This window comes from Carica papaya, chromosome 4 (assembly GCF_054855325.1).
Source record: "Carica papaya isolate Zhongbai chromosome 4, ASM5485532v1, whole genome shotgun sequence".
Taxonomy (NCBI): domain Eukaryota; kingdom Viridiplantae; phylum Streptophyta; class Magnoliopsida; order Brassicales; family Caricaceae; genus Carica; species Carica papaya.
The window spans coordinates 30,158,915-30,173,492 of record NC_142312.1 but is presented as its reverse complement, the minus strand read 5'-3'; the positions used below and the strand labels follow the sequence as shown (position 1 = coordinate 30,173,492).

At 31.3% G+C, this 14,578-nt stretch overlaps 1 protein-coding gene and 1 pseudogene across 3 annotated transcripts; one reads left to right on the top strand and one right to left on the bottom strand.

Annotated features, from left to right (window-relative positions):
* Window positions 1-3,150: 3,150 nt before the first annotated feature.
* Window positions 3,151-4,122, bottom strand: LOC110812258 (protein ULTRAPETALA 2 pseudogene; annotated as a pseudogene).
* A 4,022-nt stretch (window positions 4,123-8,144) lies between these two features.
* On the top strand, window positions 8,145-13,874 carry LOC110812226 (uncharacterized). Of its 3 annotated transcripts, XM_022038947.2 has the most exons (13): window positions 8,146-8,358; window positions 10,092-10,205; window positions 10,430-10,540; window positions 10,626-10,688; window positions 10,811-10,924; window positions 10,997-11,146; window positions 11,557-11,634; window positions 11,699-11,920; window positions 12,004-12,090; window positions 12,279-12,398; window positions 12,898-12,990; window positions 13,361-13,508; window positions 13,678-13,874. In XM_022038947.2, exons 1-12 carry the CDS (start codon window positions 8,230-8,232, stop codon window positions 13,418-13,420), a joined length of 1,341 nt encoding a protein of 446 aa, XP_021894639.2. In that variant the 5' UTR covers window positions 8,146-8,229; the 3' UTR covers window positions 13,421-13,508; window positions 13,678-13,874. The 3 variants fall into 3 exon arrangements, with proteins under 3 accessions (XP_021894641.2, XP_021894640.2, XP_021894639.2); XM_022038949.2 differs by lacking the exon at window positions 13,678-13,874 and having other exon boundaries at window positions 8,145-8,358; window positions 12,279-12,372; window positions 13,361-13,507; XM_022038948.2 differs by lacking the exon at window positions 13,678-13,874 and having other exon boundaries at window positions 8,145-8,358; window positions 12,646-12,990; window positions 13,361-13,416.
* The last annotated feature ends 704 nt before the right edge of the window (window positions 13,875-14,578 follow it).

Below are 14,578 nucleotides of genomic sequence, written 5' to 3'. Positions count from 1 at the left end.
CAGTCAGAAGGGAAAGACAATAGTAGAATAAAATCATGGTGTCAGAGAACAAGCAAAATAAAAAGTTTAGTCCAATGATCTAGAGAATGAAGTACATGATCTTAATCAAGAATGTGATAGTCCACCTGATCAATAACAACCATATAGCATAGCAACAGACAAGGAGAGATGACAGATCAGACAACTACAGAGGTATGAGAATCTGGTTACATATAACTTGTTAGTTGTGGGATCAGTTGATTTGCAGGAACTAGGTAGTTCAGATGCTGATAAGATGATTGGTGTTGTGTGTGAAGAACTTGATGTCAGATGTCACTATGTTTAGATATCAGATAACAAGTTTAGGTGCGGCCTAAACTTGATTGGAGTATGTGATACTCAATAGTGCCCTAGTGGGGGCATGTTGGAAAGACGGTGCAACAAGATGATTAGCTGCTTTGATGATAGAGGAAATTCAAGCCAAGAAGAAGATTTGTTGATGTGTCTTGAATTTTAGCGATATTTATCTATATTATGGAGATAATTTATTTGGATTTTCTTTGTATTTATTTTAGAAAATATTTGATGTATATCCTATAAAATTTTTAATTGTGAAGAACTCTGTTAGTTTCTCTATAAATAGGTTTGTTAACCTATTGGTCATATACTTTCAGCTTACATAGTGAAATTCTTTATTGTCGGTCTTGCCTGTAGATGTATGCACACTACCGAACCATATAAAATATTTGTGTTCTTTTCTTTATGCTTTTACTTTGGTATGATTGTGCATGCTTTAGATATTAATTTTTTCCAACATTATGTAACATATATAATAACACAATCTAAAAACCAATGTGGAAAAATGCTAAATTATCTTATATAGTATATATTCTAAGATATTAAGGTTTATTTTGTCCTTGAGATTCATAATTTTGAGATGGGGATTTGTTGGAATTAATTCTTTTGAGTTTTCATCATGTTTCTTTAAGATTTTTTCAAAAAAACTATTAACAAAACAATAGATTGAAAGTTAAAGGCCTATATGGCAAATAATATAATCCAAATGTTGCCAAAATACTTGAAGAGAAATATCAATAGTGTCAACAAGACATGGGTCTCTCTTGTAACAATCCAAGCATGTCATAGCCATAGCTTCGTTATGTATCGATACCAATATTTTCTTAACTTATTGACCAAATAAAAGTGGGTAGTTGTTAACTAGTGTTTCAGTCCTATGGCTTCTAATGTGAAGCTATATAAGAGAACACTACACTATTCTTAAAACCATTGGAGTCTAAGCTTCACAAAAATTATAAAATTAAAAGCTTGAAATCATCACCTATTCTATTAAAAGCACGACCAGGTGCTGCATAAAGAATAGTTCACTAATTAAATTTTCTTATAGATTCTAATACGAAAAGTTTTACAAGTTGAAAATTTGTTAGATACCCTTCTCTCGATATAATTTAATAAGTTGTAATTAATATGTCTTATTTTTTTATTACTGTTATAACAATTACTATTATTATTATTATTTATTTATTATTCATTACTGATATACTTACCATAGAGATGTGTGTGATTGTAATCTATACATCTATATTTGATTTTGTTATAGTATTTATAAATCAAAAGAAAATGAAGCTTTGAAATACATTACAATTTAAAAAAAAAAACTAAAAACTAAAAACCTAATTACCAATTTCTCAATCAATTCATCTTTATCATATTTGGCTATATTTACTATGAATAATTACACCCTAATGGTAAGATGAAAATAAGTAACATTCTTATTGTATACTAATTATAAACTTAAATCAAATTCCCAAGTCGAAGTACAATGAACACCAAATGATAATTTGTTCACTACAGAGAAAAAAAAATCTCCGGCCAAATCTCCTCTCTCTATTGAGGAAGGATTCCCCTCTCCTCCGCTGGTTTTGGGCTCCAGGAAACGTGAAGCATGCTGCGCTTCTCCCCTTAGCCATCATCTACGACATGGTGGCAGAAGAAGGAGCCCGAAAATGAAACCTTAGGAGCTGCCTTTAAAGCTCATCCCAAACGGCGTCGCTTTGAGATAAATGGGGATTCAGGTAAATGACGTTGTTTTTCGGTCTTCATTTGATCTTGGCTCCCATTGAAATGGTTAAAACTTCATGTTTAGGCATCCGGGCTGGGCCTTTTTCAGGCTTTCTAGACAAGGATGAATTTTGCAGTAAGGACAAGGAAGAGAATGAGACAGAGAAGGTTTTGGAAGTAGCATATAAGATAGAAGTAGTTTTTTATGGTCCAAGGAAAGAAATCATCAGAGGATTAAAGGAACTTGAATCAAGAGATTGGACAAGAATGAACCCTAACTAGTGTGGTATATAGGTGCCGTGGATTCCCTTCAAGTATTGTGTGTTTCCATTTCTTTCAACCATGTTAATTAGTTTTCGGAACGTAAGATGTCTCGATAGAGTTAAGACGAAGAGAGTAATATGCAAACGGATTAATCAAATATGAACCAGCCTTAGTGTTCCTTCAAGAAACGAAGCCGAGATAGAGATCGCAATTACCATGCAACTATAGAATGAGCAGTAAGAGAACTCTATTAACCCACTTGAATAGAAGAATAGCCAACTAGGGCGGGCATGCACAAATATAAACTTTTGAACTCAATAGAAAAATAGAGTTTGCAAAACTTCTTTACATTATCAACAACCAAATAAGTTCCAATTCAATATCACAAGTTGCCAACTGCTAGATCTAGGGCAACTTCACATGACAGTTAGCAACCCAAATAAACTATTGATGTACTTCATATATCTCATAATTATAAGGCTAATTTAAATTTCTCATAAACATAGGCAAGATAGTAACACAGTCTGATATTTCAACTCCAAAACCTTGAGCACAAACAGGAAACATAAGATTGAACCATAGTACCAGATAAACTAGATCTCGCACAAGTTATCCATATAGAGTAGGATTAACCCATGGAATATAAGTTTGGCAATGGTTAGGTTCCAAAGGGCGAAGACAGTTTTCTTAACTTCACAAAGCAACTAAAATAGAAGCACTAGTTCGGTGCAGAAAAAGAAACTACTACGAACTTAATGATCATAACCCACTTCAAATCTTCTTCTTCTTCTTCTTCTTGGGTTTGTAGGGTAAATCAGATAATACCATCTAAGTCCCTGCATTCTGGATGAAATCAGTGCAAGTCCGACATACGCAGTCCTTGAAGCGGCACTGGTTGCACCCAAAGCAGACACATGTGGTGCAGCCCTCGCATTTCGGATACATTGGACACCCTCTGCACAATCTGCGACTTGTTCGCTCTTCTTCGGCATCACAGTTTATTCTAAAACCACAAAAGTTAACTATAAGGCAATTTAGCTCTATATATATGTACCCAAGAAGTGTATATATGATTATACATTCATGAAAAAACAATGGAGGGTTTTAAGTAAACTCACTTCTCATAAGGCCATTTAGGGCACTTCCATCTTTTAGAAGCCAAGGCATCATGGTAGGCCTTGAAATCACGTATGTTTCTGAGACGAAAGCGGCGTTCTTTCTTGCATCTTGTACAAGTAATGAACTCATCACGATGGAACTGGTGGTTGTTTTCATCATGTTTCACCATATTGGACCTTTTCTCTACCTTTTTTCTTCCATATTTGTGGTACTTGAGTAAACCACTCCTCCATAGCGCAACTTTCTTTTCATTGATTTTAACCCAGATGCTCTTCTTCCACTTTCTACCAGCTCCTTTATTCCCATGTTTCTCAAACTGATTTGGTGTAATACTCACTGTATATACATAGAGAAAACATGCATGAAGAAAAATTCTGAAAGAAAAAAACGTGGCAATTAACAAGATAGATAGAGAGACTTGCTTCTTTCTGGTAAACAGGCAGAGCATTCACAGGAGACTTTGAAGTTGCCTGCAGAATCAATTCTTAGTCTGCCCATAGTGTCCGAAGATTTGCTTGTGCACCCACATAAAACCTCAATGTAGTCAGGCCCTGTTTGGTATCCTTCCATCTTCTTCAAATTTTCTTCGCTAAACATCTTTTCAGAAGCACTTGCACTTGATGATGAACCTTTTTTCTCTCTACTTTTTCCTGATGTTACTAACAACACATTTGCAGTCATATACATATATGTGTGTTTCTGTGTGTTTGATGCAAAAGAAGAGAAGTAACAAAAAGAAAATTTTGATTTTGATGAGATATGGCGGAATTTGACTTCTTAGAAAAACCCTTTTACATATCAATTGCTTCAACTTTTTCAAAATCAGTTTTTATTTTCTTGTAATATCCAGTGAAAATCTTATAAGTATGCAATGTTTATTCATCTGATTGATTACTAATTTTATAATAATAAATAAAATAAATAATATGAAATGAAAAATGAATGCTAGGAACTAATGAATAGTGATGTATAGCTTTTGTACAATACATTGTTATATGCAAATAAAATAAACTAACAGAAAACTCTATACAAACATAAAACTTATAGTTTCCCTAGTTTGGTCATTGAAATTGACATTTATAAAAGCCATAGAATACAAAATTCAGTAGAAGAAAGATAAATTAAAGATTATAAGTATATTATTTTAAATTAACCTAAATCTGTTTATGTCGAATCTCGCCAATACCAGAAAATTAGATACTGTTATAAAAAGATGAAAGAACAGAGATTATTATCCAGACATAACAAAGTATACATCTAACTAAAGTTAGAAAATCAAATGTCAGATTTTTATTTTCTCTAATTTTAAAAAGAAATCTCCTGAAATCTTTCATTAATATTATGAAGTCAAATATAGTCATCAATTTAGGACATGCGCTTCAAGAACATCATTCAACCAATCAATTATTGTTTGATCTTCAAGCAAATTGACGAAAAAGATCTCCTCCATAGCACGACAAAAAGATGAAAAGGGATTACTTAGAAGTAAAACATACCTCGTGCAATTTTCAGAGAATTGTGCTTTGTTTTAGCAACCATTTTGTCAGCGTTTTTCTTGCATACTTGATTCTTATTGCGCTTCATTTTCTTTTCTTTCTCTCAATGCTAGAGTTTTGAAATTGGCTTATCACAAATCTCAGTTTCAACTTTGTAAATTAAAAAGAACTGAGCCTTTTAAAGAGAACTAGAATTCAATCTTATTTATGAATGAATCTTCACATGTCTGAGTATAGTATCCTCTTAACACTGGCCAGATATAGCAGCATTAATTATACTACCGAATATAACATTAAATTCTAAATAAAAAATTGAAGAAAATACGAATGTTTGACACGTGACCGATTTATATTTGCTAAATTAATGGGTCACCTAATACTCTATCAGACAAAACACGTGAAGGACATCGAAAATTACAAATTTGCTTCTCTTTATATGTATATGCCCCTTTTGACAACTTTCATCCAAGAAAAAAAAAACAGCTATACGTTATCTAAAATTAAAAGTGACCTGTCTCTCAGTAATGAGAAGAGAAATAAAATAATAATTAAACTGACGTGTATATACATTGTACTAAAATATAATAAAAATGATAACTTCTAATAATACTTTCTATTGTCTTAAACTTCTAAAAGCTCATCTAATTTATTATTTAATATGATATTAAAGCTTGAGGTTTTGAAATTTGAGCTTCATTACCCTTTAACTTTTTAGACTAATTATTTTGTTTATCTATATCCATTTCACTATTTGCATTATGTGGCTCATAATTAGCCATAATCAACATGCAATTTTTTGTGTATTGAGAAAGAATATGAAATTACAACATAAAAAATAAGTTTCGTCATTCTCTGTCGACTTAACATAGAACAAAAAGATAAGATATAAGAAAATATTATGTTATACTATTATCTATACACACAAAATTCTGTCTATAATAAAATGGTTGAAGATTTTATCAAGATTAGTATGCTATACGTAATCTTACATGTTATGCCATACTATAAAAGCATGCTAGTGAATTTCTAAAACCATATTAGCTCGAAATCATGTTGATATTCCATTCAAATTCTAAATTACGTTGTTGAGTAAAACTTAATTTAGGAACTAATTCTTGCAAGTGATTTGTTAGAGCGTATATAACAGGTAGATGAGAATTACTCTTTAAGATATAACTAAAAAAAATATTAATAGTTGACAACAATAATGACTAACAAATTATGTACAAGAGTCAATAGTCACATGAGAAAAAAATTCTTTATCGTTAATGATAGAATTTTGAGATTATCTTTTTTTTTTTTCAAATTTATTTTGTTACACACAACATATTAATTAAAGTTGTTTTTGTGCCTACAAATATTTTTACAACTAATATAAGTATTAATGGAAAAAAGAAAAAAGAAGTTAAGTATGAGTTTTATCTCAAGTTTGAAATTTTTCTATAAATCAATACTTGTTTCATACTAAAAAACCTATTTGCTAAAAGACACAAATAGCACTAAAAGTAAAAGTAACTAGTAAGGTAATTAGGTATTTTTTTAACTGATTAAAAGAGTATAAAATGAATAACAAAATCGAAAATCACAATAGTTTTTTTTTTCAAAATCATGTGCAACATCAAATATGATTTTAGGAACTTTTATTAGCATGCTTCATAGAACGATATAAACTTATCATGCAAGATCTATGTATAACATGTTGATCGTGACTAAACCTTCCACAATTTCTTGTATATTTCAAAAATCTAATAATGATACAAAAAGTTGTTCTCTTATTTTTTTTGCTTTTATTATGACATGGTATCATTATTTAAAACTTTAAAAAGTCCCTCTATAAAAGTTAGTTACGTTGAGTCTTGAAGTTTTTTCACCTGTCAATGATAATTAAATAAAAATCTCGTATCATTCTAACGTTTAATGTCGATTATTCGTAAAGTTTGTCTTGTGCAGCTAAAACATTACTAGCTTATATTAGAGTTTTTCAAACACTAGACTGCCCAATTAGCAATCCTATCACCGTTGTTCAACGAATTAAAATTAAAGATCAACTTGTTATACCATTTGATCACCACTTGAAAATCATGAATATAATGATATTGAATGTGTAGCCACGTGTTATATTGTAACAAACAATTAGTCTTACAATATATTTAAAGAGTCATATTTCATATTATCATATTTAATTGATGAAGTAAACATATTTTTTCTCAATAATTTAGGCTTTTTTAAAAATTAATTATAACAACTTCTTGTTTGATATTTTTATTATGAAATAAGAAAAGTAAACCAAGACTACTTTTATACATCTATATAATATGTTGTGATTTCAAGGTAAAAATGTAACCTTTTGACCCAAAAGACTTTGAGGATTTATGATTAATAGTTTGGATAATTATAATGTTCTTCTTATTAAGCACGAAAGCATGCCAAATATAACTCTATGATTGTGTATAGTTCACACAATAGTAAATATACAAATATTGATTAGGGAATAAGTTCATTCAAGTAGTCCATATAAATCTCTAACTGTACGAAAATTTAGTAGTTTGTTAAGTAAAGAGATTCATTACGATATTGTTGTTGACCAGTTTTTAAACTGTTAAACTTAAGATATTAATAATTACATTTTAAATATTTAATATTACTTTAAACTACTAATTCATGGTACGGACGTACATAGTTTTTGTTCTCAAGTGAAACTTTATTTCATGTGACTAAAGTATTTGATACATGAAATTTTTAGCTAAATATATGTGATCAATTAAAAAATAATTTTTGGTTAGATCATTTAGATCAATTTACAATCTAATTACAATTAGATGATATATTATTTTTAAAAAGTCTCATACTTTCATAACTATACGAGATTTATGTATTAAGAAATATTTATTTAAACACTAACTATTTAACACGCAACTCTTTTTTAAAGATAAATATATTTTTGGACTAATTTTTTTTTATAACAAGATTAGTTATGTTTTGTCAAAGATAATTTATCCATGTGGGTGAAAAATATATTTTATGCATCTATCAATTTTTTTAAAAAAAGTTTTTTGTATAGTAAAAATTATATATTCAATAATTTAAAATATTCTTAAATGATTTATAAATTGAGTTTGGAAAAAAAAAAAAAAGTAAAATTATAAAACTTCACCTCATAAAAAAGCCTTTTTAAAAAAAATAAAAATTGCTCTGTTATTTATTAACATGGACCTCAAAGATCAGAGAAAAGAATACAAAGCATTGGCAAAAGCGCCTACGCGAGTAAGCTACCGCAAGAGTTCAGAGGAAGATGTGGGTTTTATCCGGCGCCATCCCTTCTTTTCCTGCATACTCTCGTACAGCTTCAATGTCGAAATTCAGGGTCCGTTCAAGCTCTGGAGTTTCGGTTCACCACCATGAACATATTTTTGTCCCAGAGGTAAAACTCAAAAATGAAAACTTGAAACTTGGCCTAGCGCTATGTTTGGTTACAGAGAAACTGCAAAAGACCTGGTAGGGAAGTTCAAAACTGCAGCTAGACAATTGCATTTTTGCTTTTTGTCTTCTTAGCTGAAAGCTAAGATCCCCATTCCTTCTAGTTTTTTTTTATAATACCCAGCTCAGTTGTCTGAACACTATTATGTTTGGTGCGGCATGGCGCCTCATATTTCTTTGCTTTCACTGATTATGTATGCCCTGTTTGATTCCAAATGATTTCGTTCTCTGTAACTCATAGAGACTTTTATATGTCAAAATAGATTCACTTTTTTTATGTCGAGCAACCTTTGATCGACTAGTTCTCTAATTTTATCTCACTTCTTATAGCTCCTTGAATTGCTTGATGGTATGAATCTTGGATAGCAATCTTGGATTTTAATTCAAAGAAGAGTGAGAGTACCCAAAGTTATATGGTATTCCTTTATAAATTCATTTTTATTTTAGGGGGAGAAGTATAAATCCTATTCGGAAATGATAAATATAGAGTTCACATGAAAACAATTTTAGGTGGTATTAGAATGAGGCATTTCAAATTTCATCAAAGTTCGATGAAATTTAAAATGCATCATCCCGGTTCTACATAAATTTTATATGAATTTAATTTTTAGTATTTATTTCTTATTTTAGGGAGAACTTTCATTATTTTTCTAGCTGAAATAAATATAGATTTACAAGTCCATTCAACAAAAGTTTTAGATTTATATAAAAAATTGTCTTAATATTAAAAAAAAGAACATGCTGTAATTCTATACATTAAGATTGTTACCAAAACTAAGTGGTATTTTGTTAGTAAATGGATTGGGAACTGAAAATGGCCTTGATATCTCTTACTTTCTACTAGGATTGAGAATTAAATAATGGGAACTTGGTTTTCTCTGCATTGATTGGTCCAAGAATATTTATGGAACCGTGCTGCAGAAAAATGGAATTGTACTTTGCTAGATATGATGTATCCACATTGACGTAGGGTAATCTACAAATTAGTTCTTGTGAATGAGGCACTTAGGTCTGCTGTCTGTATTCTGAACCACGTGATTTCAGAGTTAGTTCTTTGCCATTAGAATGATGCATTCTTCGAACTTACTCCATTATTAACTTGGAAGATATATGTTGTCAATGTTCAGCAGTATACCTTCACAACACTTTCCATTAGTATGAGAAGTTAGGCCTAGAGCAAATGAACAAATCTTTCTCAAGTATTTAATAACTATAAGGGCTATGTAACTTATGGTGAACATCCAGATTGAAGCATGATTGAAAATCGGTAATTGTACTATGTTTTCCTCTATCTCCTTTGGCTGAACTTAAAAATCAGTAGTGATACATAAGCTTTCTTGGATTTCGAGGAAATGTGAAATGACGGGACTCTGAAGAAATAGTTTTGGATTAGAATAAAAAAGAAAAAATTTCTATCAAATATATCAACTAAAACAGCATTTTTCAGTTGGGGTAATTTTATAGTTATCTTGTGAACCAAAATAACTTAGGACATAGCATGATGAGTTTATTTATGTCCATTTCCCTATTGCCAGACACACATACAACAGTTTTTTGCATACCATGCTCCCTTGGCTGTTATAAATATAGAGTCTAGTGTTTGTCCCAGCTGTTAGGTGCTGAAACTTTGATGCTTACTGCTAATGGAGTGAGTTTATTCTTTTTTCTCTAATGGAGGTGGTGAAAGCAGTGGACTCCCTGTATTCAGAATTCAGAACAGTGGATAACTTGGTAGCAGCCAATAACTCCCGTGTTCTTAAAGCTTTTCAGAATGCAAGGGTTGGATCTCATGTGAGTAATCTTTTTTCTCTTATGGACTTTGCAGTTAATATGCACACACACACACACATGTGAAAACAAACATTAAATAACACATGGTTTTGGTAATATTCAATGCATCCTGAAAAAACTGATAAATTTCTTGATTATGTTTTTACTCTAATATGAAGGAATCTTATTTCAAAATTTTGTATGGTAGTCTTAATAATTCTTATCATTTTTACATTTATAATCAGCATTTTGCTGGGTGCACTGGCTATGGTCATGATGAAGCTGGAGGACGGGAAGCACTTGACCGAGCCTTTGCAGAAATCTTTGGAGCTGAATCTGCAATTGTCCGCTCTCAGGTTAACATATGTTGTTGATTGTATATTTATTTCTCAGATTTTAAACCATTTGGAATATCTGTTGATTGTCTGTTCCTCCCATCAGTTTTTCTCAGGTACCCATGCTATCACTTGTGCGTTGTTTGCGCTCCTAAGACCAGGTGATGAGGTGAGCTATGAATTTGCATCTTTCTGTGCTATGGTTTCTTTTCAGGTTTCACTTTAGTAGCATTAGACTTCCATTGTCTACTCAGCAGTAAGAATATGGCTTAAAATTAACTTGTTTGTCAGCTTTTGGCAGTTGCTGGTGCTCCCTATGACACTTTAGAAGAAGTTATTGGAAAGAGAGACTCTAACGGTCAAGGTTCACTGAAAGATTTTGGAGTGGAGTACAGAGAAATTCCTGTATGTTACTTATAACTCATGAAGGAACTTTGACTTTTTGGAGTTAATTTTCTAAGATTAATGTTATTGCAGCTGGCTGAAGATGGACGACTTGACTGGAATTCACTTAGTAGTGCTTTGAAACCTCATACAAAATGTGCTCTCATACAGAGGTCATGTGGTTATTCATGGCGGCAAAGTTTAAGTGTAAATGAGATAGGAAGGGCAATAATGATGATCAAGGTAAGGCATACCCAGTGGAAGTGTTTATTATTTTAAGTTCATCCAGTTCCTATTAGCAATTCAAGTTCTTTCATTGAGACAAAGGATTTGAAACCTTTCGGTTGAGCACTTCTCTTTTGGCTTGAATTATTACATTTTGCATCGGCACTAAAACCCTGATCGGATGCTCTGACAATTGGAATGTTGTATTAAGTTAACTTTTCTTTTTAGTTTCAATTGTTTCGATTAAATTTAACTAACTTGAATACAATGATATTAGCACAACAAAACTTCTTACGTTCCCGGGATGTCGAGTGTTTTTTTTTCCCCAAAATATTGTTGCAATTTAATTACAGTTGGAGTTAATCAATGTCAAGACTCTTGTGTTCTTTATCTTCCCCCAATTGATGCCCTCCACATTTTTTGTACAGAAGCAAAATCCAAATTGCTTGGTCATGGTGGATAATTGCTATGGTGAATTTGTGGAAAACATTGAACCTCCAATGGTGGTAAGTGACAAATTTCTTATTGTTTCAAAAGGCAGGTGACATGCTTTAGTTAATGATGGGGCAGGGTGCAGATTTGATTGCAGGCAGTTTGATAAAAAACCCTGGCGGAACAATTGCACCTTGTGGGGGATATGTTGCAGGAAGGAAAAAGTGGGTGGAAGCAGCTGCAGCCCGTCTCTCTGCACCAGGACTTGGGCTTGATTGTGGTTCAACCCCAGGTGACATTATGCGAGCTCTTTTTCAAGGATTATTCCTTTCATCTCAAATGGTTGGTGAGGCAATAAAGGTATTGGTTCTGCGTGCTCTGAGTTTACCTTCTTGTGTTGCTTCATATGGTATTTACATAAATTTGCATTTTTGTTATATAAGGGAACCCTACTCATAGCTGAAGTCATGGCATCTAGAGGATACAAGGTGCAGCCACTTCCTCGTGTCCCTCGTCATGATACAGTACAGGTTTGTTCTTTCCAAGATTATTCTATGCCATTTTCAGTTAAACCTTGGGAGTCAATAAATCATTAGTTTGGACTGCATAGGTTCCTCCTTTTGGTCTTTTTCCCTGGTTAATGACCAGGTGATTTTCATTACCAATCCTTTGGGGAGAATAGAAGGAAAAAGTTTAATTACTTTGCATTGGTTTTCAGGCTGTACAACTGGGAAGCCGTGAGCTTCTCCTTGCTTTCTGTGAGGCTGTACAGAGGAGCTCCCCTGTTGGTTCATTCACTAAACCAGTTGCAGGTGCGACTGCTGGATATGCGTCAGAGGTTGGCCATACTTAAACTTTCAGATTCAATCTTATGGCTTTTCAGCATTGGTCTTTAAATTTTTCCATCATTTTATATTGCAAAATGTTGTTAGCAGTTTGGAATAAATACAAGAAATACCTTGGAAGTAAAAGACAAGTTTTCATTATTTTGTGTGGCACACAAATGCATGCAGTGAATACCTATGCATTTCATGGAAGTTTTCACTATCAATAACCTTTTTACTTTTGTTTTTTCTACTTTCAAGATGGCATATATAAAGATCCATGAATCTCTCCCTCATAAAAGAAAGAAGAATGATCCTTGAATATAAAAAATCCAGATTTGTTTCCTGTTCCAAGAACTTTTCCTGATCTTTTGGTCAAAGCATTGATTAAGATGGTGGCAGCATCGAAAAGTTTATGTTGGACTGTGTTGGAGTTATAGTAATTCTCAAAATGGGGAATTTACTCTTTTCTTTTATGAGCACGCGGTTCCTTTCTGTTGTATTTCTCTACAGGTGATCTTTGCGGATGGAACCTTCATTGATGGGAGTACAAGTGAGCTCTCATGTGATGGACCTCTAAGAGAACCTTTTGCCGTGTTCTGTCAGGTGTGTTCTTTATCCTGTATTATTGTATTCATTGACCCAAGCTTGTGACTGATTGCTTCTTGTCTAAAATGCACTATAAATAGTAATTTAGTTTGAACTTTTTGAAAACTTATTGTAACTTATTATCTTCATAATTCTGCTTGCGGACAAGTATAAGTGTAAAAAATGGAATATAAAAAATAATAAGTTAGTATCTTTCATGCAAGCTTAAACTTCTAAAAAAACTTCTTGTCATTTATGATATTATACCTCGCGAACTAGGCAATGATGCATAATGACAAGTCTTAGAAATATCTTCAGCCTCATATGAAGGAATGTGGTGTTGGATGAGATGGCTGATTTTTGTATGCTAAAAACTCATTAAATGCAGGGTGGCACCCACTGGACTCAGTGGGGATTAGTTCTTGGTGAAGTCCTGAAATCAGTATAAGATTCATTTCAGTGAAGATAGAATAGCAGAGATCCAACTAGTTAATTCAGAAACTGCACAGAATGATTATCGACAATTTGAACTCGAGGTATTAACTCAGTTTTACAGTAATCTTTTCGTCTGTTATACTGTCTACCGGCATGCATGATTATGTTTGCGGGGTTTTCCTAGTTAGAGAGTGGAAATTTTACTACAAAGAACTTATGGTACACCTCCATCTGACTGCAAGGTGAAAATGGTCATTCTATTTCTGTTAGGTTTACTGTTCAGCTGAGCTGAAGAAGGGTGTTGCTCCTTGTTGAAAAGTTGCAGAGACTGGAAGAATTTTGGATGCTGCAGAAGAGAAGATAATTGATCCGTTAATTTTCCTTTTTAATTTTTTAAATTAAAGGCATTTTTTGATGTACTTGATAAAATATAATAAAATAAAAATAGATATTCATTAGAGATAAAATGAAGTTTGATTCGAAAATATTAAAAGATTAAAACTAATAATAAAGTTATAAATAATTATAATAGCTCTATTTATTAGATTTTTTTTTAAAAATACATTAAATATATATTAACAAATTTAAATTGTTATATTATTAATAATAAATTGTTCAATTTCAAACAATTATTTTAATTAATAAAATTATGTATATAACAGTGAAATTTTTATTCACATTATTTGATTTCATAAAATTATAAAATTGCAATAAAATATTTTAACCAACGAAATTATTTTATAATATTTTAGTATTCAGTTAACAAATAAATCATTCAATTAAATAAAAATTTTAAAATACTAAACAATATCATAACATATTGAAATTTTAAAAAAGAATAATTAATGTTTTATGTTTTTATATATAAAAGGAGTAACTTTCAAGATAACTATCTTATTATTTTACTTTTTATTTATTTATTTATTTTTAATATTGTAAGCGTAAATTTGTTGAATTGAAAAATAGTGTATATATTTGATATATGCAAATATTTTATATAAAATAATAGAAAATTAAATTATAAAAGTTCAATTATTACACAAAATAGTAATTAAATTATTACAAGATAAAAATTGTAATATATTTATATTTAAGAAATTTTAAAATTACTCTTTCTTCTTAAAAATATAAATGAAGCAAGAATATAAAAGAAATTTAAAATAGTGAAAAC

Bases quoted from the DNA above. Each gene is read 5' to 3' on its own strand.
- LOC110812226 (XM_022038947.2), top strand. From the start codon at position 8,230: ATGTGGGTTTTATCCGGCGCCATCCCTTCTTTTCCTGCATACTCTCGT. The intron at 10,925-10,996 runs GTATGTTACTTA...ATGTTATTGCAG, and splicing joins TGGAGTACAGAGAAATTCCT to CTGGCTGAAGATGGACGACT. The intron at 11,147-11,556 runs GTAAGGCATACC...TTTTTTGTACAG, and splicing joins GGGCAATAATGATGATCAAG to AAGCAAAATCCAAATTGCTT.